The sequence below is a fragment of the Toxorhynchites rutilus genome, chromosome 3 (genome assembly GCF_029784135.1).
Source record: "Toxorhynchites rutilus septentrionalis strain SRP chromosome 3, ASM2978413v1, whole genome shotgun sequence".
NCBI classification, from domain to species: Eukaryota; Metazoa; Arthropoda; class Insecta; order Diptera; family Culicidae; genus Toxorhynchites; species Toxorhynchites rutilus.
The window spans coordinates 315,984,312-316,012,156 of NC_073746.1; the positions used below are offsets into that span (position 1 = coordinate 315,984,312).

The 27,845-nt window shown below is 38.2% G+C and overlaps 1 protein-coding gene across 1 annotated transcript in view; it reads left to right on the forward strand.

The window, feature by feature from the left end:
- The first annotated feature begins 338 nt into the window (after positions 1–338).
- LOC129774908 (long-chain fatty acid transport protein 4) overlaps positions 339–27,845 on the forward strand; it is a 71,709-nt gene continuing 44,202 nt past the window's right edge. The window contains exon 1 of the mRNA XM_055778973.1: positions 339–795. Coding sequence (XP_055634948.1) covers positions 775–795 — 21 coding nt within the window. The 5' untranslated portion in view covers positions 339–774. The remainder of the gene's footprint in view (positions 796–27,845) is intronic.

Consider the following 27,845-nt stretch of genomic DNA (forward strand, 5'->3'; position numbering starts at 1 on the left):
AATGATTGTGGAGCGAAACGAGATGTTACAAAATCTGATTGATTTTTTGTACGGCACGAAACCCAAACAACGATATTGCGCACCAATGTGCGTAATATGTTCAAGTTCAATTGCTGTTGAGTATGTTTCGTTGGATAAAAAATTCTCTCACCTGTATGTGCTGGCGGTTCGCTCGAATCTTCCCCCGCACGCAGAGTGTCTTGCGGCCTAGTAAACTCCGAAAGGCATCACCGGCGTTGGGGTCCCCCTTTTAGCTCCTCTTACCCCTGTCATCAACTTCTCGCTGAACTCGGTGCGGTTGTGGTTCTGTTTGCAGAAACTCATGCTGCAACGGATCGCGCGCAGTTCGCTGTGAACCGTCGACCCGCTCGGATTAATGGTATGCGCGAGAAAAGTGTGTTTACTTAGTACTCGGAAATTCAACGGTGGAACTGCTACTGCTGATGATTGTGTTTGCCTCGCTGTGGTCACTCGAGTCGGTCGGAAAAATTTCGCTATGCGCTAAACCTATTGATTTGTGATTCCCTGGAGGGATGACTACGGAGAATTTAGAATTAAGTGTTCAGTTTAGTGCAGTGTTATTAGTTCTGCGACTTGTTCAGCGCGAGGAGCGCCTGCTAAATTGTGTATTAATTTGACGTAAAGTTCGTAAACAGAAATTCAAAGTGTTCCAAAGTCATCGACTGAAGTGTTTGTGTGGCCAAAGAATTCGAACATTAATCGAAGGTTCCGTCCAGTGGGATCCTTTATATGGATTCGTAATCGTTATTCACAATGAATAACAATGAGACCAAGGTAAGGCGCGCTTTTGTCGTCCAGTCGATTTCACTTTATTTCGACCGGAAATTTTCAACGACACTTTCTTTCCGAGCTATCGAATAATTTCGTTGTGACAAATGAATTACAGAAACTATGCCTCGTCTGTGAATGAAAGTAACTCTGTTTCGCATTGTAAAGCTTTGTGTTCCACAAGTTCTCTCGCATATACTAAACGCAGCGAAAGTGAAATAATTTTCGATACTCATGATCAGTGAGCAAAAATCTGAAAACGTATTGTAGATTTCACGTTTTTTTTTGTTTCTTTTGGTATCGATCAAGATATTGCATAATCTAAAGTAAATGTAAATGACTTCAACGTTACGTTATAGCTTGTTTTCGAAAGGGACTTTTGTTTTAAGTGTAATTATCGTATCCAAGTGTCATTCGTTTTGCTCCGAAAAGGAAAGTTTAGTTGCCGCCGGTCATGTTTCGTCTCTTCCGAAAGTATTTGGATTTTTTAACTATACTTAAAGCTTGGCTAAATATGGTAAATATCAGTAAATATGCATGGCTACATCAAAGATAGTGATCAAGTAAGTTTATTATAGGATGTTGCTCGATTGTTTGTGAATTATCCACCTTTCATTTCATCATTCAATTTTACTGAAAAATAATGTTCTGATGATACATCTACTTGAATGCACTTTCAAATTAGGCGCAAAGTGAAACAGCGGTTGATAGTGCTTTTTAAATCTTTTTCGAAACACATTAGCATCGATGTTAGTAACAACACATCCTCGATATTGGCTCATTGTAATCGTAATTGGTGCGAGGAAGAGAAGTCGAAAAGTGCATACTCATCAGATCAAGGAATCACTCCAAGGTTAATTGCGTGAATCGTAGCGATTGAAACGCATGTCTTGAGAAATGCTGCTCGAGTGCCATGAAAACATTCGTTTCTGTATCAAATTATTAAGGGGACGTTCTAGTGTAGAGGCACGAACTTCGGTCTTTTTTTCGAGCTCCTTAAAAATAAAACAAAGAATATTTTTACTATCTATTATATCATTATTTGTTCATCTATCTTTTAACAAACAAACAAAAATTTTACGGAGAAAAAATATTCATAACTAGAATAGTTAAGAGCTGATGAAGTGAGAGGGTTAAAAAAAAGTTGTGTCATGGCGTACACGATTCCAGCACGATTTGAGATATCGAAGTTCATTCATTGACCGTACTAGGTTAGATACCGCATCATTAAAATGGCTCTAACTCGGTAAATAATAGAATTTTCGAAAACTCCTTTCTATGGTAAATTCTTAGTTGCCTAAAAATTGAGTTTTTTCAAAATTTCTAGACTAGAATACTGCCTTAATAGTGACGTAAAATGGGTTATGGAGACAATCGGAAGCGCAAAAAACAACATATTCGTTGGAAGCCTGATAGGATAGCTTCCGTTCTCAGAGAGTTTGCGTTACCGGGAAAATGCCTTCGATCAATTTCCGCTCCAATGATCCTTTAGGCCAAACTTTTTGAAGGAGAGCAGGGCAACCCACCATACAATGAAATGTCGAGATGACTAACGATTTAACACATCATTTGTTAGCAAGCAGTAGCTTAGTGGAGGCGAGGGGGCGCACAGTGGTCCCTGAGAAAATTTAGGCGGCCAAACTCAGAACTCAGATTCCTCAGGGGAGTTTAGGCAGTTCTATTCTGCCCAATTATTCTTAAATGAATGAATTCTTAAATGAATAAATCCTTATTACATATCTACGAAAAATTATTCACATTATTAATAAAAAGGCACAACTTCAAATAACAGTTATTTCTAATTAACATTTCGGGTTGATATTGAGAAAAAATCCGACATGCGACAAAATGCGACATCACACTGTTCCTGGCTTAGCAAAACCTTGTTTTTCGAGTACACAAGAGGTGTCACGGTAAATCGGGACATTCATGGAAGGTTTGTTCTAGTACAGGTCGGACTCGATTATCCGGAGTATTGATTTTTTTTTCACTCCGGATAATCGAATACTCCGGATAATCGAGACAAACCAATTTTTTTTCTTTATTAGTTTTTTTGCATGTATTTTTCGTTTTTCGAAAATAAAAGAGGAATTTGATTTTTGATTCATCCCCTTAAAGTCAGAAAACACCTTTCTCACATAAAACAAATAAATTTATCTAGATTCTCTCAGGAGGTGATAGACGATCAAATTTGATGAAAAAATTCCTCCTACGCATATGTTCGATTTTCAACAATGACAGTTCTCGTTATAGAACTTTTTTTTGTTTCGGACTCTGTTGCTTCAAACTGGCTCTACATTAAAAAGTACGCTATGGAAGACGATTCTGATGCTTTCATTTGAAAGATGAGAAAATTTAGTACGGGATATAGTAGTGGAACAACTAAATTAGTGAGTTTCAATAACATTTGGGAATGTGTGTTTTAATAACACACTTAAGAGTTAATAATTTTTAATGTGTTATTATTAATTTTATCCTAAAAAATTATATTAAACTAGATTGTTTATATAAATTAAAATGAAGTTCTTTAACCGCTCCACAATTTGTTCCTTGACGTACAACTTCTATCGTTCTTAATTGGGCTGCAATATCGATATAAATAATTCCTGGTGAAAATTCAAGCAAAATCTTCAAAAATCACGATTTTTACCCCACTGTACATGTAATAGCCACTGAAACTTCACCTTAACGTTGAAAGGTTACATTTCTTCATGAGATAAGTCATATTTGAAATATAAAAAAATATTTCTTTCTAAACTAAATATAATCGAGTCCAAGATTGTATATAATCGAATCACATATAATCGAGACTGTATATAATCGAGTCCAACCTGTACTGTATTCTATTAGTCAAAACATTTCATTTGATATCAATATTGAGGGGATTGCAAAAAATACATAGTCGACCATTTTGTGGCGGCAACCTTTTCGAATTTATGTTGTTCATAGTGTAGTGTATTCTCCAAATCGAGCCATTCACCCATTTTTTTGCGGCGGCCAAATTGAATTTTTCAGGATCATGGAATACGCAGTTGTATAATGACAGTAGAATTAAATGTATGTTCTAAATTTCAGATCAATCATTCAACAGTAACGGGGTCAATTTTCTATTAATGTGGGAGACAACCCAACAAACATTCAAACATACATAAAAACAGGTTAAGCTGAATGAAACCATTCAAAAAGTAATTAGATGTTTGGGGCCTGCGGCCACCTTGAAATTGTATTTTTCATTATCTGCTATGTTCTACTAGTCGAGAACTTTCTTTTGATACATTTTTGGGCATTTTTCATAAATAACTGTGTTCTACTAGTCAAGCCCTTTCTTTTGATACCCCTATTAGCTATTCAATATAGAATTTTTATACAAATTATTCAAAATTTCCAAAAATCATAATACTCCGGATAATCGAGTTTAAAATTCCGGATAATCGAGTCCGACCTGTATTGCCGAGAACCGAAATCGTCAATTTCGAGACAGGTTAATTTCTATGACGAAGTTTCGGACGATGGCAATCATTGGACTTCATTAGATATGTTACAGTTCATCGTGAAGTTAGATTACAAAACTGATTCGCTGTCAATTTTATTGGTTCGGATTATTCAATTTTTCACTTGCAAAGAAAAAAAATGGAATGGGTTGTATCTAGAACACGACCGCAGTTTTCGACGTAGAACTACGGAATTATATTATTCAATATCCTTGTTTATCACTTCGGATATTGTTTTAGAATGCATCGAAATTATTGTAATATCGTTTCAGCTATTTATTATTTATTTTTACTTCAGTAAACTCGAAAGAGTCGAGTAGAGTCGAAAGCTATCAGCACTTCTCGTTTATTTGGTTGAACTCGCATCAGACTTTCTTCTTCCCACTCAGATATCGATCACAAACCATGAACCCTTTTGCTCCTATATTCCCCGCTTAAGATGTGATCGAACCCCACAACCTGCAACAGTAAGGATACCCTACTGGAATTTGAAAGCATACTTTTATGAAATATCCGTTTATCTAAATAAATGCAGTGTATATTTATAATCCAAAATTCTGGAAACTATTCCATATCCGCACCAGCACAATAAAAATCTCGTATGCTACTCTTCTTTGTCGTAGCACATCTCGATACAGAGGGCTGCCTCTCATTGTATCGAGCTGTGTGTGTATGTGTGTGAAATCAGCATTAGGCATGAATGATATTCGCTCGTTGTGTTATGCTAGCTCACTCGCATCTGTGTTTCATTCTATTCTATTTTTGGTTTCCGCTTCTAGCCCTGAGAAAGGCCCTTGTAGAAAGAAACTCTATTCCATACTCCTCCTTCACCTGACAAGAAAATAATCCTCTCTCGCTCGACGCTCTGCGGCAACCACGACCACCAAACGAGAAGTGGTGTGGTTTCAGGTTCGGTTCAGTTGTTGATTATAGAGACTTTAAACATTTTCAGTTCATTTGTCTGTAGCCTTGAGAAAGGCTCTTGGAAAACTCTACTCTACTCCTGCACTACACCTCCACCCTCATTGCCTTGAGAAAGGCATTCGATCTCTCGTCGTTCAGCTCGTCCAGCAACGATGTTGTCAAGTCGGCGTCCACACAAAGAATGAGTGGTTTCAAATCGCGGATGGCTTATTTAAACCAAATATGTTGAAAACGGGTAGAAACAAATGTATCAGTTGCTCGTTATTGATAGCTCTGTTCGGGAATGTTCGGCAAATCGACAGAACAAATGTATGGGAAAATGAGAATGCTTCCAGTTTTCATTAATTTAAACTGTTTAGGCATTAGTGGATTGTACTGTATATCAAACGAATCTTAGAATATTTCCGATTCCATTGGTGTGCAAAGTATTAGAATTTGTTCTCTGTGAAAATAGTTATTAACGTTAACTTTATTTCACAAAAACGTGACCTGTTTTCTTATTTGGTACCCTTCCTGAAAGACGTAGTTCTACGTCAAAAAACGAGGACGCAACAGGAGAGACGTAGTAGTATTCTTTTCTGAAACTCTTAGCAAAATTACATCTCGAACGCTTCTAAAAAAATCCGAAAGAAATCACTACTAAAATCTGAGATCGATGGTGTTGGCTGCAACCGGTTTGCAATGTGTTATACTAATAATCCCAAAAATACTTCTAAATTCACACAAACTCTCCTCATTATGAAAATCAATTTGCTGGTTTATTATTATTTCGGCTATTACTTTAGAATGTTATGGAATTATCCAATTTAGAAAACTTGAAATGCTAAACTCACGCTCTCAAAAAATAAACCGTTATGTACGTCCTCCATGCCGCCGTCTTCAGGTTGCTAGCTGGATGTGATGATGTGCTGTGACAGGAGTGAAGCAGACGGTTCAGATTGTGCAGAAAACGGCAACACTTTGCTATTGTTACTGGTGCCGATATTGGTGCTGCCATTTTCCCTTGTGAACTGGTTCCCGGTTAAAAAATGAAAAAAATGAATGGTTAAGTTATAAGCGATCCAAATATTTCAATTCATTTCCTACATGTTCAGTGTTTAGATTTTCATACTATCATCCCCCCAATACTTCCTGTCAGATGTAGTCCTATGTCAGAAAGACTTATTAACAAGCGTTGATAGGAGGGGTGACACCTATCGTACCCGCCCCGGATGTCATCCGGTCACGCTATGTCACTGTTAGCAAGGTGCTATCCAATTTCATATCATTTAACAACTATCTACATGTAACACGAACAATACTGTTCGGGTTAAATATGAAAAAAATTAATATGAATCGTTATAATTCTAAAAGGTTTCAAAATTTGACCGAAGAAGAATGCGTGTAGTTTGGTTAAATTATTTATTCCAAAAATCATCTTACTTTTCTTTAAATATTTCAATCAATATTGTACAACGAAAAAAAAATTAAATTTTGCCAAATCCGAAAAGCCGTCCCTTTCGCTTAACACCCGCCATTAAGATTTATATAGCTCCTTCGTCGACTTTGTTCGCCGCAGAAAGTCAGCTTGCTTTGAACTGTCTTTCGATTTCCACCGTTTTTTCGCCTCTTCTTGAAGTTCTGGTGGAGCTCTGAAGTATTGAAAGGGTTGTGATTTTTGGCCATCACCATCACGTTATTCTCGGCATACCATTCCATCGTCTTCTTTTCATTATGGGAGGATGTAGGATAACACATGCCAAAGTCATATTATATGGGTTTCCCAAAAAAAATCGCAGTACAAACCAACCGTACTATGAATTAATAAAAAGTATAGTTTAAACATTAGGATAATATGGTTATGATTTCAAAAAACCTTCCCCGACCCCAAAAACCACTACATACCAATTTTCATGTCGATCGGTTTATTAGTTTCCGAGTCCATAAGAATCAGACATACAGAAAGATAGACAGACATCACTCCATTTATGCATACATATTATATATATATATATATATATATATATATATATATATATATATATATATATATATATATATATATATATATATTAACAATAATGTGTCAAACTTAATTTTCCGTTTTTAATTCATCGTTCGTAGCTAATCTTTGGCTTAAACATCAATAATCTATATAATACCTGGAACTTCCCAGGTTCTTTTGATGATACGTAGATTTTATATTTACACGCGTTGATTTAATTTATTTAATCAATCTTGGGATCGACTCACAACAGATTAATTCGTTTGACTGAATTTAGATACCAAAAAAGCAAAAGTAAACATCATCCACATGCTGATGGTGCATCATTCTTCTGTTGACATTTATAACTCCTATAATTTGCCGGGTTTTGTCGGTTTTATGTGATAATTAAATGCAAACTCACCATTTCCTGCATCGTTTCAAACTCCGGCAGGTGCTCGATTGCTAACTGACTTGTTTTGAGCAACATCTTCGAGCTCTTGTGAAGCATAACTGCATACCACCATCATCAGCCATTGCCAAGGTCAAATGATCGCTGAATGCGAGACGATAAAAAATGCCTATAACTGCCAAGTTGAGACGTTTACCGAACTCGATTACGCGGTTTGCCGGTTAGTACAGAGCTAACCGTATGTACGTAGCATCGAGTGGTGGCTTCCGTCTGGCATCGATAGTTAGTACCCTGGTGGAAAAGAAAAAAAACCGGTTCAAAGCGCGAAAATAATTTTCGCAGCAAATCAAGATCAATGATGTAGGGTTGCGATGTAAAGGTGAAGGATCTCTGAGTCCCTTATCTATACGCTCGGAGGGCTTTGATGAATCTGTCATGACAAACACGAATCTTTGCTTCTTCTCGGTGCTTATTGTGTGAGACGAAATTAACACATTTTTGACAGCTTGATGCGAAAGATAGAAGTAAATTCGATAAAGGGATCGAGCGTTTTCTAGCGAATGCGTCATCATCCGCCTTGCCCATCGTTAGCCGACTATTTGCACATAAAATAAACCAAACCCGGCATAACATCACTTCATGTTGTTTTATGTAACAACTTTGTTATGCGTTCGAGACTTCTTCAGGCAAGATGTACGCTTCGAGTTCGAAGGTAGCTTTCTGAGACAACATAACAAACGAATGGCCCTTGGAACACATCTCCGTTTGCCTAACAAGTTTACTAGTTTACTGCACTGTGCCTAAATACACAAAAATGAACAAAAATTCCAATGTTGAGCTGAATCATCCGCCATTCGGATGCTTCCTCTTAATATGAATATTCACCGTATTCATAAATATTGGACCAGTTTGTTAAGGACCATTCTAGACTCTTGTTCTGAGTTCAAATTGCGTCACGAAAAGTGATATGTGTTTCTGTTATGGTATTTAGCGATAGCCGTATGACAAATGTTAATTCGGTTTGAGTTTTTTGGTGGTATGTTAAATATTGGAGAAGCTTTGTTCAAGGTGAAACCATCTGAATCGCATCTAAATTCAACTCTCTTTGATCCAGCAGAATAAAAGATGTAATCATTAATACGAGCAAAAGTGTTGCACACATGCTTGTCAAGTGCGAATAAAGAGCTTTAACATTATTCCTTACTATAGGGGGTCTTCGTAGCCTAATTGTTTGCGTGCCCGCTGCTAAGCGAACGATCATGAGCTCATAACTCAGGGCCCCTCAACTGACCATCTTTGTGTGTTATTCTTGCTATTATGACCACGCAACAATCATCATGTGACGGTAATTCCAGTCCCTTATCACTAACATTTTCGGTCTGCTGCATCGGTAATTGGCACTATTAATAACACAACAATGGAAGCCTCATATCAACAGTCCCGCTGTGAACAGTCCAACTGTGAACATTCGAACAATAGGAATATTCTTACGCCGAATAAGGCGACATGTGTTGTGTATCGATTGAATAGGAATACTCTTACGCCTGAACGGCTACTGTTAGATTAAACAAATGTTTATCGATAGATAGGAATACTTCTACGCCTAAAAATGGCTACAGTGTGATATACAACAAAAAGTTATCTTAACATAAAAATGTATATGAATAAATTCGACTCTGTTACAGCTGAATTGCTGAATGAATCTAAAAAAAGTAAACAGATGGGATTAAGAAAAATTATTCCTATTCCTATCACTAGTCCACTCATTCCTATTCCACTTATTCCTATTCCACTCATTCCTATTCCACTTATTCCTATTCCACTTATTCCTGTTCCACTTATTCCTATTCCACTTATTCCTTTTCCACTTATTCCTGTTCCACTTATTTCTATTCCACTTATTCCTATTTCCACTTATTCCTACTCCACTTATTCCTATTCCACTTATTCGTATTCCACTTATTCCTGTTCCACTTATTCCTATTCCACTTATTCCTTTTCCACTTATTCCTGTTCCATTTATTCCTATTCCACTTATTCCTTTTTCCACTTATTCCTATTTCCACTCATTCTTACCACACTTATTCCTGTTCCACTTATTACTATTCCACTTATTCCTTTTCCACTTATTCCTATTTCCACTTATTCCTACTCCACTTATTCCTATTCCACTTATTCGTATTCCACTTATTCGTATTCCACTTATTCGTATTCTACTTATTCGTATTCCACTTATTCGTATTCCACTTATTCGTATTCCACTTACTCGTATTCCACTTATTCGTATTCCACTTATTCGAATTCCACTTATTCCTATTCCAATTATTCCTATTCCACTTATTCGTATTCCACTTATTCCATTTTCCACTTATTCCTATTTCCACTTATTCCTATTTCCACTCATTCTTACCCCACTTATTCCTGTTCCACTTATTACTTTTCCACTTATTCCTGTTCCACTTATTCCTTTTTCCACTTATTCCTACTCCACTTATTCCTATTCCACTTATTCCTATTTCCACTTATTCCTATTTCCACTTATTCCTACTCCACTTATTCCTATTTCCACTTATTCCTATTTCCACTTATTCCTATTCCACTTATTCGTATTCCACTTATTCCTGTTCCACTTATTCCTATTCCACTTATTCCTTTTCCACTTATTCCTGTTCCACTTATTCCTATTCCACTTATTCCTTTTTCCACTTATTCCTATTTCCACTCATTCTTACCCCACTTATTCCTTATCCACTTATTTCTTTTTCACTTATTCCTATTCCACTTATTTCTATTCCACTTATTTCTATTCTACTTATTCTTATTCCACTTATTCCTATTCCACTTATTTCTATTCCACTTATTTCTATTCTATTTATTCCTATTCCACTTATCCCCATTCTACTTATTCCTATTCTACTTAATCCTATTCCACTAATTCCTATTCTAAGCACGATCTTGCGTTCAAACCCAAAACTTTTCATTAATTGATCTTTCTATTTGCCGTTTCACAATTTATAGTTATAATACTTCTGACAATTATTATTTTTATTATTTGTTTTTATATAAAAATATAGAAGATACATGAAAGCGTTATTTCGCCCGAAAATCTATTTCCACTCTCCAACAAAGATTAATTTCGGTAGCGCAGACATCGAATGGACTAATAACGTTTATCATGATGGTAGAACATATGGAAATTCTATTTTCCGAATTTTCGACCTTCCTTCAGAGTTTTCTGAAAATTTTCCGCTACATTGATCTACGGGAAGAGACAAACACAACAAAATAAAGACGAGGATTTTGCGTTTACCAACACATTTGGTCTTTTATTTTTATTTATGTAGATGATGTTTGAGACTTCTATGATTTATATACCGAGTATAATCGTTTCTATGTGCCATTTTACAACCTTTATGCTCTCGCCTAGTCCGACATGTGTTGCTCCGTTTATCTGTCTCAATTAAGCAACCGTGAGCTATGTTTTGATAAAGGGTGTGTCACATCAAATTGCATCACGGTAAAAACGCTGTAGAAATTCGCCCAGTAGACCGATCCTTTTGAAAATTTTAGACAGTAAAATAAAAACTATTAATCATATTTTGGCATTTTCTTTTTATTCATACTTCGAGCCCAAGCCGTATGATCGCACCTTCCTCTTTACCCCGTCAGGTTCTGCACAACGTTAGATTGTAGTTTTTTTTGAACAGAAATCCATTTTCTCTTGAAGTCCCCCTCCGATTTGACAACTTTTGGGTTCTTCCGGAGGGTCTGCTTCATAATCGCCCAATATTTCTCTATTGGGCGAAGCTCCGGCGCGTTGGGCGGGTTTATTTCCATTGGCACGAAGGTGACCCCGTTGGCTTCGTACCACTCCAACACGTCCTTTGAATAGTGGCACGAAGCGAGATCCGGCCAGAACTTGGTCGGGCCCTCGTGCTGCTTCAATAGTGGTAGTAAGCGCTTCTGTAGGCACTCCTTAAGGTAAACCTGCCCGTTTACCGTGCCGGTCATCACGAAGGGGGCGCTCCGCTTTCCGCAAGAGCAGATCGCTTGCCACACCATGTACTTTTTGGCAAACTTGGATAGTTTCTGCTTGCGAATCTCCTCCGGAACGCTGAATTTGTCCTCTGCGGAGAAGAACAACAGGCCCGGCAGCTGACGAAAGTCCGCTTTGACGTAGGATTCGTCGTCCATTACCAGGCAATGCGGCTTCGTCAGCATTTCGGTGTACAGCTTCCGGGCTCGCGTCTTCCCCACCATGTTTTGCCTTTCGTCGCGGTTAGGAGTCTTCTGAACCTTGTATGTACGCAGGCCCTCCCGCTGCTTGGTCCGCTGGACGAATGAACTTGACAAATTCAGCTTATTGGCGACATCCCGGACCAAACTTCTCGGATCACGTCTAAACTGCTTAACTACGCGCTTGTGATCTTTTTCACTTACGGAGCATCCATTTTTGCCGTTCTTCACCTTCCGGTCGATGGTTAGGTTCTCGAAGTATCGTTTTAGTACTCTGCTGACCGTGGATTGGACGATTCCCAGCATCTTACCGATGTCCCGATGTGACAACTCCGGATTCTCGAAATGAGTGCGCAGGATTAATTCACGACGCTCTTTTTCGTTCGACGACATTTTTCCAAATTTACGAAAAATTGACAGTGAAGCATGGCCAACGTGATCTATACACTCTTATCTGATTATAAGCGAAAGCTGAAGATATAATTCCTAAAAATTAAATTTCTACAGCGTTTTTTCCGTGATGCAATTTGATGTGACACACCCTTTATTCCTTATCCACTTATTTCTTTTCCACTTATTCCTATTCCACTTATTTCTATTCCACTTATTTGTATTACACTTATTCCTATTTTACTTAATCCTATTCCTATTCCACTTATTTCTATTCCACTCATTTCTATTCTATTTATTCCTATTCCACTTATCCCTATTCTACTTATTCCTATTCCACTAATTCCTATTCTAAGCACGATCTTGCGTTCAAACCCAGAACTTTTCATTAATTGATCTTTCTATTTGCCGTTTCACAATTTTCTCTTTCTATAAATTTTATAATACTTCTGACAATTATTATTTTTATTATTTGTATTTATATAAAAAGATAGAAGATACGTGAATGCGTTATTTCGCCCGAAAATCTATTTCCACTCTCCAACAAAGATTAATTTCGTTAGTGCAGACATCGAATGGACTAATAACGTTTATCATGATGGTAGAACATATGGAAACTCTATTTTCCGAATTTTCGACCAATTAAGCAACCGTGAGCCATGTTTTGATATATCGTTCCGAAGTGGAACTGCACGCTATCTTCAATCAATGGCAAGGTCAGTTTGGCGCTGGAGGAGACTATGAAAATTGCGCCTAATTGCAAAGTTCAACCGCTTAATTGGTGTACTTTGTTACGTATTTTACCGCTCTGTCAATAGCGCAACAACCCTGTTAAATACCACCTCTAAATGGTCAGCTTTCGTGGCGTAACCGTAACTTGGTTAAGCCCCAGAATTGCTGCTCACATTGAAAATGCGGCGGAAAAAAGGTTGAACGGTCGTTCCCTGGAATGAAGACGTTTGGATTGTAAGACATACCTCTGGTCGACCATCAACATTTTCAATTATAATGACCATCGATGAAGCGAGGGAAATGATGACTTAAAATCATCTTTTAAACTTGAAAGGAATAGTCGCTGAACTTTCTGTGTCCCACGAATCAATTTGTACCATTTTACCCGATTGTTTAGGCATGAAACATGTTTGGCGCTCATCTAGTCTGGAAGATATGGATTTTCTTCATAAACTTAATAGTGTAAATGTACACTAGAATGAATCAATTCCGATTCCCCGATTCAGAAATAATTGATGATAAGACATGGGTTTATGAGTTCGACATTCAAATTGGTAAACATGCATTGAAATGGCGCTCTCAATCTGAGTTGAAGCCGAAAAAACAAGTCAAAGTAGATAAAAAATAAAGGTAACGTTGTTGTTGAGCACTCCGTGTTGTTCTTGTCATTTTCTATAGATTGATATCGGAAGGTTGGTAATCTTTTAAATCTTTTAGGTCGTTTGATAGTACCATGGACAATATAAGGTCATAAACATGCAGACCAAGATATGAGCGCATTAATTCTATAGAATCTACACATTGGCAGAAATGATGCCATTTCGTGTGCTGGAGGGTCAAATGCGCAAATAATGAGCTGTTTTAAAAGCTTAAAAAATGTGTGTATGTATGCGAGCAGACATCTATTTCTGTTCTCTTTTCTCATTTCATTTGGGATTGTGACAAAAAAAAGTCCATACGACGTCAACGGGGATCGAAGGCCAAGGCCGGCTGGAACGCAAAGATATTTCACACAACCACGCTATTTATATAGCTGCCATCGCTGACATATTAAAGCGTGATAATATTACACCTCATCATAAAATGAAGTTGGAAAGTGTTTTCTAAGAGGATAAAGAAGAACATGAACGAGAATATATCTTTCTCTGTCTGGGCCGAGTATTTGGCAAACTATACGAAAAGCTGTCATATGCTTTCATTTAAATGTGTCACCTTTTCGCTTGCTCATATTGGCTTTAGAGGCGAATGAACTGCAAAGTTTAAAGCCTCTCGAAAACAAAGAATGAATGAATCATATTGGTTCTAGCATGTATATCATACAAATGATACACACGTATTGGGGAGTAGAGCATGTTCTGTAATTTTTCTGCTCATTTAATGTAATAAATCGGGATGCCATAACATGTGCTAAAAATTAACTTTGGGTGTAGTCCTTGCTCGACCTAAAGAAGCTTGCTATGAACGGCATCAAAACGGATCTTGCAATAAACTTCACACGAAAATCGTATCAAATTTTAATCACTGATTTGTACTGGAGAGTCCATTTCATACCACCTATCACATGTCTCCGATGTTTCGTATGAGTTTTCAGGCAACGCCCCAAGCCTTTTTTCTGGTGCACATGGTTTCAACGGACACTGAAAAGACACATTGGTGCCATCATCGACCTTCACCGCTCATTATAATGCTACTCTCGGTCCCGCCACGATCCATCGGCGGGAGCGTGGTTTTAATTACCGCAGCATGGTACGCAACGTTCAATTATTTGCTCGAAACGATTTGCTCACTCAATGGCTCAATCCACGGCTGTTGATTCTATCTCAATGGTGTTCATTCTTTTTTGTTCAGAAGCCTACCCGATAAGTGTCCAATATTTGCCACAGACTATGATGGAAAAAATGAAGGTGTTTTTTTGTTTCCGTGTTGTACGAGTATTTGCCTGCCGTAAACAATTGTTTATTTTGTTAGCATCGTTTGACATCTTGTTTGCTCGAATTATGAGCGGTGTTAAGAGCTATCGCATCGCAAGATGTTTGGATTTTTTTTTCGCTAGACCAGATCCTGTTAAAAATCTGCGCTCTTAACTGGGTTGAACTAAGCTCCAATCACGGTTACCTGCTCATGATCATGGTAATGTGAGCATTTACCGTAATAAATTGGTATTCACGTATCCGGCAGCACATTTTTTTACTCCCATTGCGTGGATCTGGTATAATTAATTCTCTCTCTAAAATCAAGATCAAGTGCACTGCACTGAACTCGCAAAGTTGTTTTCTCGAAGCAGAGTTTCCTACCGCAATCAACACATGAATCACTCGTCTTATCACACGCAAATGCACCTGTGGTAAAAGTTGAACACGAAAAAAAATGACGCGATTCATTTATTTTATCAGTAACAATTTCTACTATTGCAGAGATTTTCGTTAAGAGTGTATAGAATCACAGTAAGCATTTGGTGTCAGGATAAGCTTACTTGTTTACATCATTCTGGAACCATGAATTATGAAAATTATCAAAAGGATTGTTTCCAGAAGCAATCTTATTGCTTCTTTTATAGAGGCAGCATGAGGTTGATTACTTTTTCAGGTCCGACTTGGAAAAAAAATCAACAAAACAATAACGACGATGGCATCACTGTTGTTCATAAGGAGTGCGACCCCGGAGTTGATGCTGCTAGCGGAATACCGGATGATTGTTGTGGAAATCCTAGAGAAGATGAGTGGAACTGCGAGCGTTGAGAAATAGCTCAAACGAAAATGCGGTCTGGCTGTCAAGAATGAGGGAAAACAGCTAAAAGCAGCGAAAGATCTGGACCTGAGAAGTGAGGCTGATACAATTGGCTTACAATAAGCATAAACTCAGATAATGTATGTCTGATGGATTAAAAATAAAAAACAAATAGAATAATCTTAGATTTTCTTGATCGAATTTTTTCGTGCTCAACCTTTAGTTTGATTCCCACGCTTTGATTGATGTACAACAACATTGATTATTTCGAATTCTAATTGTTTATTTTATCGCGTTTATCTTTGTAATAACTTTTTTCATACCTTACGAAACTAAATAAATCGCCCCCAATTTCGATCAAAGTGACTGTGATTTTCATTCTGAGCTGGATTAACTGATTAACTGATTAAATTAACCTAATATTCGTGCTAAAGTATTTCTATTGTTGTTCTAAAGACCTTACTCGAAAAAAAGATACACAAAAATGGACGCCGAAAACTCATGTGAAGTAGGAATTCGCCGTATCGCAAATCGAAAGATTCGGCTTATGCTTGTACAGACTTCATGACCTTCACCGGGTCAGCTTCCTTTGGGTCGTCTGAATCTACTTGATTGACTTCACCATCCGCGTTTCTCCATCCAAAATATTTTTTTTTTTTTTATCCAAAATATATATTTTTATTAAGGCTCATATGGCGTCAACCTGACGGGGCCGGGAGTTCAATATTTCGACAATGTTTGCCTTATAACTATGTTAGTAATATGTAACCGATTACTCGCGGTTGGCTCGAGGTTAGTATTACAAGTGTTTTCGTAATTGTGATGTTGCTGTCTTCAATGATCTGTACCTGTGCCCGACACGGGATACTTCCTATTGGGATGCAGCTGACCATTAATCAGCAACGCCCCCCTTGTCTGTACCCCATATCTAGCGTGGTGCGTCTTCTCGAGGAATCCAGGATAGAATGGTCACTAGCCGGCGCAATCATAAGCTCGTGTAGAGTTGTCATGAGCGGTACAATCTTTGGCTTTTGTTGAATCATCAGTGGACTGCACAACCTTTGGCCCGTGTATCTGTAAAGAGTGTGTGTATGTATTGCCGCGACTAAGTAAAAGTTTATAGATCGAATAGGAGGGATACGAAACAGGGACACAACGAAGGAAAAATCATTAAACGTTGACATCGGCGTTCCTGAGGAACAGGTATAGATGAAGCAGAAGATCAGGATCACGGCTACCTAAGATATCCCGGACGGGGATATCCGATTGTCTGCCTTTTGCTCTCAGTGCTCTAGAGAGCTGAGAGCGAGCAGCATGGAACCGGATACACGACCAGACAATATGCTCGATGTCGTGGTAGCCATCGCCACAATCACAAAGATTGTTTGCTGCGAGCCCAATTCGATAGAGATGCGCGTTTAAGTTGTAGTGATTGGACATAAGCCGAGATATCACGCGAATGAAATCACGACCGACATTCAATCCCTTAAACCAAGCTTTCGTCGAAACCTTAGGGATAATCGTGTGTAACCAACGACCGAACTCATCTTCACTCCACATGCGCTGCCAACTAACGAGTGTGTCCTGACGAGGAATGTGGAAAAATTCGTTATAAGTAATTTGCCTTTCAAAAAGTGTGCCTTCTGAAGCGCCCACCTTAGCTAGCGAGTCCGCTTTCTCATTCCCCGGAATCGAGCAATGAGAGGGAACCCATGCTAAGGTAATCTTGAATAATTTTTCGACCAAAACACTCAATAGATGTCTTATTCTTGTTAGGAAATAAGATGAGCGTTTATCAACTTTCATTGAGCGGATTGCCTCTATTGAGCTGAGACTGTCTGAAAAAATAAAATAGTGGTCGATGGGCAATGTTTCAATGATCCCTAATGCGTAATATATCGCACCCAGTTCAGCGACATACACGGAACAAGGATCTTTGAGTTTGAAAGAGGCACTGGAATTTTCATTGAAGATGCCGAAGCCAGTGGACCCGTTTATGCATGAACCGTCAGTAAAGAACATTTTATCAGATCTAACTTTCCCATATTCTGCCGAAAATATCTCCGGAATGTAATCGGAGCGTAGATGATCTGGGATTCCATGGATCTTTTGTCGCATGGACAGATCAAAATTGACAGAGGAATTGCAGAAGTATGAGAAGCAAACTTGGTTGGAGATGCCCGGTGAAGGGTGCACTTCATGGGTAAGGTACTCATGGTATAGAGACATAAAACTTGACTGAGGAGTCAGTTGGAGTAGATTTTCGAAGTTATCAATCACCAATGGATTCATGATCTTGCAACGGATGAGAAATCTGTAGGATAATTCTGTGAACCGAAGAGTAAGCGGGGGTACTCCTGCCAAAACTTCGAGACTCATCGTATGTGTCGAATGCAAACACCCCATGGCTATACGCAGGCAACGATATTGTATTCTCTTCAGCTTGAGAATATGAATCCTGGCAGCTGATCGGAAGCAAAAACTGCCATATTCTAACACTGATAATATCGTTGTTTTGTATAACTGAATGAGGTCTCCTGGATGGGCACCCCACCATGTTCCGGTTATTGTTTGGAGAAAATTGATTCTTTGCTGGCATTTCTGTTTCAAATACGCAATGTGTATTCCCCAGGTACATTTAGAGTCAAAATATACTCCAAGGTATTTGAAAAACATCGAGTGCTTGATCGTTTTGCCGGATAGGTGAAGCTGGAATTGGGCGGGTTCGTGCTTCCTAGAAAAAAGGACCATTTCAGTTTTCTCCGTAGAGAATTCGATACCCAGCTTGAGAGCCCACGTGAACAGGTTGTTCAGGGTATCTTGCAAGGAATTTTGCAGAACTGCGGGATTAGTACCCGTGATGGAAATAACTCCATCGTCTGCAAGTTGTCTCAACGTGCAATCTCTAGTTAGACAATCATCTATATCATTGACGTAAAAACTGTACAAGAGGGGGCTTAGGCAGGAGCCTTGTGGGAGGCCCATAAAACTGTAACGAGAAGATTTAAAGCTGCCATGATTGAAAAACATGTGCTTTTCTGAGAGTAAATTGTACAGGAAATTATTCAGAATTGGTGAAAGTCCACGATTATGAAGTTTCTCTGAGAGAATTTCCATGGAAACTGAATCAAATGCCCCTTTGATATCGAGAAAAACGGAAGCCATTTGTTCTTTGCGAGCAAATGCGATTTGGATTTCAGAAGATAGCAGCGCGAGACAATCGTTCGTCCCTTTACCTCGGCGGAAGCCAAACTGCGTATTTGACAGCAAATTGTTCGTTTCAACCCACTTGTCCAAACGAAGTAGAATCATTTTCTCTAACAATTTACGAATACAGGATAACATTGCAATCGGCCTATACGAGTTGTGATCGCAAGCCGGCTTGTTGGGTTTCCGTATGGCTATCACTCTCACTTGTCTCCAGTCATGCGGGACTATATTCAGCTCCAGAAACTTGTTGAACAAGTTCAGCAAACGATGTTTTGCCAAGTCGGGAAGATTCTTCAATAAGTTGAATTTAATCTTGTCCGACCCCGGAGCTGAATTGTTACATGAGAGAAGTGCAATTGAGAATTCTACCATCGAAAAATTCTCATAATCGCCTTGGAGCGGAATGTCGCGTACGACGTTTTGTGCAGGAACGGAATCGGGACAAACCTTTCTTGCAAATTTGAAAATCCAACGGTCAGAGTATTCCTCACTTTCATTTGTATGGTTCCGGCCACGCATTCTCCTAGCCGTATTCCAAAGAGTGCTCATAGCTGTCTCCCTTGACAAACCATTGACGAACTTCCGCCAATATCCACGCTTTTTTGCTTTAATCAGACCTTTTAGTTTGGCTTCTAGAGCTTGGTACTTTCGAAACCATTCCACTAATCCAGTTTTCCTGAATTTTTTGAAAGCGGATGATTTTTCAAGGTAGACCTTTGAGCACTCCTTGTCCCACCAAAGTGATGGAGGACGACGTCGGAAAGTGGTAGCAGGAACACGTTTCTTTTGAGCTTGAAGTGCGCTTTCGTAAATCAAACTCGATATAAAGTTATACTCTTCGAGTGGAGGAAGTTCATGCATTGAAACAAGTGCTTCAGATATTATTTCTGCAAATTTTCTCCAGTCAATATTTTTCGTGAGGTCATACGCAATATCGACTGACTCACGAGAACCTGATTCATTGGCGATCGATAAAATTATTGGCAGGTGATCACTACCGTGGGGATCTTGGATTACCTTCCACGTGCAATCCAGGGATAATGAAGAAGAGCAAAGTGATATGTCTAGCATACTTGCCCGTGCAGGAGGGTTGGCTATCCTAGTTGCTTCCCCTGTATTTAAAACTGTCATGTTGAAGTTGTCGCACAGATCATAAATCAACGTGGCACGGCTGTCATCATAGTGTGACCCCCATGCCGTTCCATGGGAGTTGAGGTCACCTAAGATTAGCCGCGGCTCCGGCAATGCCGCGATGATATCAAAAAACTGATGGCGGCCGACCATGGTTCTTGGAGGAATATATATCGAGGCAATGCAGAAGTCTTTGCCATTGATTTGTGTCTGGCAAGCGACAACTTCAATGCCTATCATCGATGGGAGAGTGACTCTATAGAAGGAGTGACATTTTTTGATCCCCAATAGTACGCCACCAAACGAGTCATTTCGATCGAGGCGAATAATGTTGAAATCGTGGAAATTCAGCTCGTCGGCTGAAGAAAGCCATGTTTCACAGAGGGAAAATACATCACAGTTAGAACTATGAACTAAAAATTTAAATTGATCTAGTTTAGGGATGATGCTTCTGCAATTCCACTGTATTACAGTGGTCAAATCCTTGACCTCTTGCACTGAATCAGGCATCGAGGGAAATGAACGCTGCTAAAAAACTACATTTTTCTTTCAAAAATGTTCTCACAATCGGAAGCAAACATAATACTATGCTTTTAAGAGGGTCATTTATATTTAGAGCATTTAAAATGTTGTCCACCAGGTCAGAAAGCGCAAGCAAACCAGATTGTGGCTGTTGCCTCGACCGCGAAAATGGAACAGACCGGGTGGGTGCTGCTCCGGGAAGTGTTGAGGACCCCTGGTGCGTGGAAAAACAGCTTAAACCAGGAGGTACTTGCTTCGGTCTATTCTCAGCACGTTCAATTCGAGTTTTCATTCCAACTTGGGAAGTTTCGGTCGTCTTTCTGGGGAGTGAAGGAAAAGAAGTAATTTTTCTTTTCCTGACGGCACCCTGCGATGTACCGGAACTTCCTGCATTGGGAGCGTCAGCAACAGGCTCGTCGTTCTGCAGAATGGAGTAGGGATTGTCCTGAGTCGTTGGAACGGAACTCTTAAGCATTTCTGCATAAGTCCGCTTGGAACGTTCCTTTAAGGAACGCTTGATTTTTTCCCCTCGTTGTTTGTACACCGGGCATTGGATAATATCATGAGGAGTCCCGCCGCAATGAAGACACTTGCGCTCTTTCGGGCAAGGATTCTCATCATGGCTCTCTCCACAATCTGCGCAACGTTTTTTATTGCAACAATAGGCGGCCGTGTGACCGAGTTGCATACATTTGTTGCATTTCATTACCCGGGGTACAAACAACCGAACAGGTAAACGAAGTGCACCTATTGCAACGTAGTTTGGAAGGGCGGAACCCTCAAAAGTCACACGAAAAGAGTTTGTCCGATTGAGAACCCTTTTGTCATTTTTTTGTGACACAGATTTCAGTCGATCGCATGCAAGAATCTTCACAGTTTTTAGTGAAGAGTTCTTGAAGCGACCGACACCATCGATAATCTCTTTTCGAGTCAAACCCTTTTCGGTTATTACGCCGTCTATTTCGACGTTGCAACAGGGCACGTATACGCGATACTCAATCGCAAAGAGGTCGCAGCGCGTGATTTCGTTCGCTTGGGTCCTGCTTGAGACGACAACTCGTAGTTTGTCTGGCCCCATCCGTGTAATCTCGGTAACTGCAGAAAACTTCTGAGTAAGTTCCTTCGAGATACGAATGACATTGAGAGGTTTAGATTTTCGTCTAAAGTATACAATGAATGGGCCTTTGGAGCCTTCATGGTATTCTTTTGGACGAAAATCCTGTTTTTCGTCAATGTCCTCATCTTCGGAACTTCCAACTTCATATACAGAAGTTTCTTCCTCAACTTCAGCTTCATCTTCCTGCTCTTCAGGAGGAGGATCGGTATCGGAAATATTCAATAGCGTCGATGGGGGATCCTTCCCGCCCTCAGCCATATCAAAAAAATCGGTCAACTGTTCGATATGAACAGAATATAATGATAATCAAAATAAATAAATAAGTGAAAAAAATATTTTTTATAGGGTTATGATGCGAATATTAAATTCAATTTATTTTATGTTAAATAAAATGATAAAATGAAAAAAAAATTCCAATAAAAGTTCAACGGTATATAAGAAATAATGATCACCCCTAATGCCAACGTTTGCCGATTTGGTTAACACAAAGTTGAACAATGGTGTAAATCGTGCACAGAAGGTAGAAGGAATGATAGGGAAACAAAAGAAAAATAAATTTCTACTTGCCGCGGCTGTGTGGCGTGTGTGATGAATGTGTCTGATTTGGATCCTCAGCGCGCACCACTTTAAACTTCGCTCCACTCGCAAGCGCAACCGGTGAAAAAGAACACTATTATTCGATGTGAAAAAAACACCTTTGTTGGATCGATAAAAATATTTGATGACAGGGAAAATTGAGGGCTACATGTGTTTTCATGCCAAATTTAGGAAGAAAAAATATTTTAAAAAATTCAGAAAAATCCTGTTTAATCCTAATCGGTATTAAACATACGGTAATCGGTATCCTAGCGGTATCGTATATAGTTTACGATCTTTTCTCACCCCTATCAAGTCTTTTGAGCATAATTTCATAAAAACCGGTCGAGCCGTTTCGAAGGAGTTCGACCACGAACATCGTGACACGAGATTTATATATATATATATATATATATATATATATATATATATATATAATCTTGTTGTGGCCTTCGACGTTCAGCTTTTAAAAAACGTTTATTATAATCAACATACAGTTTATTATCTAAATATCATTTATTAAGCAAACGTGGACGGTCACGGAAAGAATTTGAATGAGAACTGAACGGCGTCGTGGGTTCTGCTGCTGGTATATATCGATGAGTAATGCTGATGCAGCGGAACGATGGCTATTGGCTGGCCGCGATCGTACGATGTTTGGAATGTGCTGATCGTGGTCCTTTGGTGTGCATATCATAACGTGATTCATCGGGGGGGTGAAAAAGTGTCGTCCTCGGCACTTGGTTGGTTATTCTGAATTCCTGGCAGGATGTTGTTGAGTTCGAGGTTTATCAACTTCTGGCGTTTCCTTGATTTCCTTTGTTGAGTAGCTTTCAGATGATAATAGATTAAAAATAGAATAATAATCAATAGAGTTGAGGACAGGGATGTCCCTCCTACTAGACTCCATTTCCATTTTTGGTCGGATTCTTGTTGAAGGAATACTTTGTCTAAATGTTTCCTGTTCGAGAGTGCTACTTCTTCTATTTTTGCCACATCGTGATCGTTTATGATTTGCTTTTTAATGGAAAGGTCATGAAGAGCTCCTTGGAATGTTTCAACTTCGCTAATTTTGTCGATTGAAGTAAAGTTGCGTTCCATGTAGGTAACCGTGCAGTTCGAGAAAGATATTATGAAACTTCCGGAAAGATGTCTGTTACTAGGTCCGCAATCGGAACGTAACTTCTGGTCTTTTGCATTAGTGATCAGGACCTTGTTATTAGCTATTAATTTTGCAGATGTTTCTTCACTTTTTTCCATCACACAATGCGGATCGTTGCCCATTATAAGTGGGTAAATGCATGAGTCTTTGAACTCTTTTGTGTAAATGTTTAATTGGACGTAGTTTTCTGGTTCCGTTGTGGTAAGGAGTTGTCTACCTTGTTTGATTACGAATTGGGGATATTCTTTTATAACAATACCGTTCTGATTTATTGGGTATATACGGATAATTGTTGATTCTTCCGGTTCCATTTCTGGGACGTGGATAATGTACAGTAAAGTATTTTCGCTAGTGGCTATTTTTGGGGTCACTAGATTGAGTGCTTCTTCAGGTATGTCCATTTGAATTCCTTGATTGTTGAGGATGGTTTTTATCAGGTTAATTTCTTTGCTGGATAATATTCTGCTATTGGTAACTCGCATTTTAGAGAAGAGTACTGCTTCTTGAATGTTGATTAGAATTTTGTTGATAGTGTCGATGTTCAGAATTGTTGTAATTATGTCGATATCGTCGAGGATGATTTGATTGATATGCTGTTTCTCAATTATTTGATTAATTGCGGTTGTTAATTCAGAGATACTGTTGCCAATCTGTTCGTTGATTTTGATTTGATGATTGTTCTCGCTGACTAGTTGGTTCAAGCTCCTGTTGATGATTCGTAGGTCTTGGGCGTCGGGGCTGCCGGCGATCCATTTCCATGCTGTGCCTATGATGTCCCATCTTCTGGTCCTCTTATGAATAGTTGGTTTAATTTGTAGAAAATTAGAATACAATTCGCGTATTTTATGCTTGCTAATCTGATTAAGTACATTATTATTCTTTTGATTATTGTATACCAAACTTGTAAGTTGGTTGATTGTTGACTCTAGGTCTGTAAGATTAATTGGATGTATTATCCTAATATTTCCCGTTTGGATTTTGCAAGAACCAATCTTCTGCATTAATATAAGATCGTTATGAAGATTTCTTATGGTGAGCTCCTGACATGAAATTCTTGAGATGACGATGATGATTCCTATGTATGAGATGAGCATCTGTAATACAATGTGAGATAGAAAGAGAAAAGTTATCTTTTTTTTGGTCTTTTAATTTTATTTTTGTGTCTTTTTATTTCGCAGTTATTTTTGAATGTGCGATCTGTTACTTCGTTAGCATTGGTTTTGTTGGCTCTAGCTTGTTTTTTGGTACGGATGTTGGGAATAACAAAAACTTCCTGTTTATCATTAATAATTGGAGGTTCCTCTTTCTTTGAATTTTGTTTTACAATTTGTTTTTGTGATTTTTCCATATTTAACTTAGCTTTGAGGAATAATTCTTGTGCGTCTTTAATTATTTCTTGAGGGTTAACAATATTATTTTGGTTAAAGAGAATTTCGTTTGGTGTGTATTGTGTTGAAGAATGTACAGTGTTATTATATAATGCTACAGATAATTTAACAATTGATTTTGTGCCCATAGTTCTGAATTTATGCTTGTTTGTATTAAATATTTCAATAATGGTAGAATGTGCACGTTCTATTTGTCCGTTGGATTCGGAAGATGCTGCGTAGTCTATCTGTGTTCCTAGTTGGCTGAGAAAGTCTTTAAGATGAATAGATCTGAATGTTGTTTCATGATCTGTTATGATTTGTCTGGGCACTCCAAATGTACTTATGTATTTTCCTAGTGCTTTTTGAACATGTACTAAATTCTTTGATTTTATAAATATCATTTGAAGATGTTTTGAAAATGAATCAATAAGTGACAAAAAGGAATGTTTATCTATTATGAATATATCCATGTGTATTCTTTCTAATGGTTTTTCGGTAATGGGCCTAGGAGAAATTTTTATGTTGAATGGTTTCCTCTCATATTTATGGGTATTACATATTTCACAAGAGTTTATAAATTTTCTCACTTTTATGCACATGTTGGGGAAAAAATAAGATCTTTTAATTTGAGCTTCAACTTCGGTAATACCGCGATGTGCCCTTTCATGTTCTTTTGCAATTAATTGGTCCTGTCTATTTTCATTTTGAACATCTTCTACCATTCGGTCTGTGAAAACAAAATGGCCTTTCTGACTAAAGTTTTCCTTGTAAGATTCCTGGATAGTTTGGATGAGGTTTTCTGGAGCCATGAGAGCAGTTTGTCTACCGTTATGAAAGAGTTTGAGAAAGTGTGTAACTTGATCTTTATCGAAAGAATTTTGAGATACTATAGTTCTGTGATAATTTTGGAATAGGGTTTCTTGTATTATGGTATCCAGTCGAGAAATTCTGAAAATCATTTGGTTACGGAAATAATTTAACGGGCGTTCGGAGAAATGGATGAAATAGTTGGAGGAGTCGTCGGCAGAGTGAATTGTTTGGGAATCGGAAAGGTTTGGATGGTTCTCGGGATTGTCCGATTGTGGGGGATTATTGGTGACAGATGCTTCACCGTCCTCTTGGTCTCTAGGATCTGAAATATTAGAAGATGTGTTATTATTTGTGATACAAACATTTGCTTCAATTGGCATTCTGCTTAAGGCGTCTGCTACAACATTGGATTTTCCTTCCTTGTATTTAATCTCGTAGTCGTAATTCTCTAGGTCTAGGCGCCATCGTAAGATTTTAGAATTCTTATCAGAAGTTTTGATAAACGTTAGAGGCTTATGGTCCGTAACAAGAGTGAATTTTTGACCATACAGGTAAGGTTTAAATTTATTTACCGCCCATATTATGGCTAATGCTTCTTTCTCATTTGTGGCGTATCGTGACTCGGTATCCGAAAGTGTTCGTGATGCAAATGCGATTGGCCTTTCGACATTGTCCTGTATCTGTGATAGGACAGCTCCTAATGCAAAGCCAGATGCATCCGTAGTTAAAATGAAGGGATGATCAAATTGCGGATATGCCAGTACTTGGTCTGTGGATAGTATTTTTTTAAGAGTATTAAAGGAATTTATGTATGAAGTGTCTTGTAATTCAATTGTCGAGTCTTTCTTTAAATACTTCGACATGGGTCGTGTGATTTTTGAAAAATCCTTAATAAATCTTCTGTAATAACCGATTAAACCTAGAAATTGTTTAATTTCTTTTTGATTTTTCGGTAAAGGCCATTGAAGAATTTTTTCAATTTTTTCGGGATTTGGTTTTACTCCTTCGGATGTTATGATGTGTCCTAAAAATTCTGTTTGCCTTTTCAAAAACTCGCATTTATCTAATTGAATTTTTAAATTGAAATCGGATAAACGCTTTAAAATTAATTGAAGGTTTTCTAAGTGGTTCTCTAGATTATATCCAATAATAATTATATCGTCAAGATACACGTAGCACTTCGTTCCAATATAATCACCGAGGATATCATTCATTGCTCTCTGAAAGGTTGCGGGAGCATTTTTAAGCCCAAAAGGCATTCTAGTGAATTCAAAATGCCCTTTGTCTGTAGAAAAAGCTGTTTTCTCGATATGTTTCGGGTCCATTGGAATTTGGTGGAATCCCGATTTTAAATCAAGAGTTGTGAAATATTCAGATTTTCCTAGGGAATCCAAAATTTCTTCAATTTGAGGCATAGGATATTTATCGTCTATAGTATGTTCGTTAAGCTTCCTATAATCGATTACGACTCGTACTTTTTTCTTTCCAGATGCGTCTGTTTTTTTTGGGACCACCCATATGGGTGAGGAGTACGGACTTTTGGAAGGTCGAATTATTCCATTATCTAACATTTCTTGTATTTGTTCATGAACATCTAGTTTGAAATGATGTGGGTACCGATAATTTTTTGTGTAAATTGGCATATCGTTAGTGGTTAAAATTTTATGTTTAGTGGCTGATGTGGATGTGAGTTTTTCCCCCTTTTTAGATACAACTGCTTGATGTTGGTGAAGAATTTGAATTAATTTGGTTTTTTCTAATGATGAAAGATGATTTGTTCTAATGATGTCATTAATTTCATTTTCAGAAATACATTCTGAGTGTTTTATTAGGAAGGGAGAAATGGTTTCAAAATTGTTAACTGTTAATCCAATTTTCGGAATATTTATGGGGTTTCTACATGTGGAAATTACATTGACGGTTGTTTTATTATTTTCTGCTCTATAGAGTCCAGGATTAATAAAGATATTTTTGTAAAGTTTTTGATAAGAGGGGACAAGCCAATCACCGTTATTTGTGGTCTCAATTGTTACAAAATGATTGTAAAGTTGTTTGGTGGGGTAAAATTTGGCATATGAAAATTGTTTGTCTAATAGTGTTAGTGTTTCGTCTTCGTAATTGATGCGTGCTTTGAGTTCTGCCAATGTTTCCGATCCTATTAAGCCGTCGAAAAAGTTGTGAAATTTCAAGACGTAAAACGTGAAGGGTTTGAAAGCGCCGTTAAACAAAGCAATTTTTCCTTTTTCGGTTACACTGTTGGTTCCACACACGTTTTTTATTTTC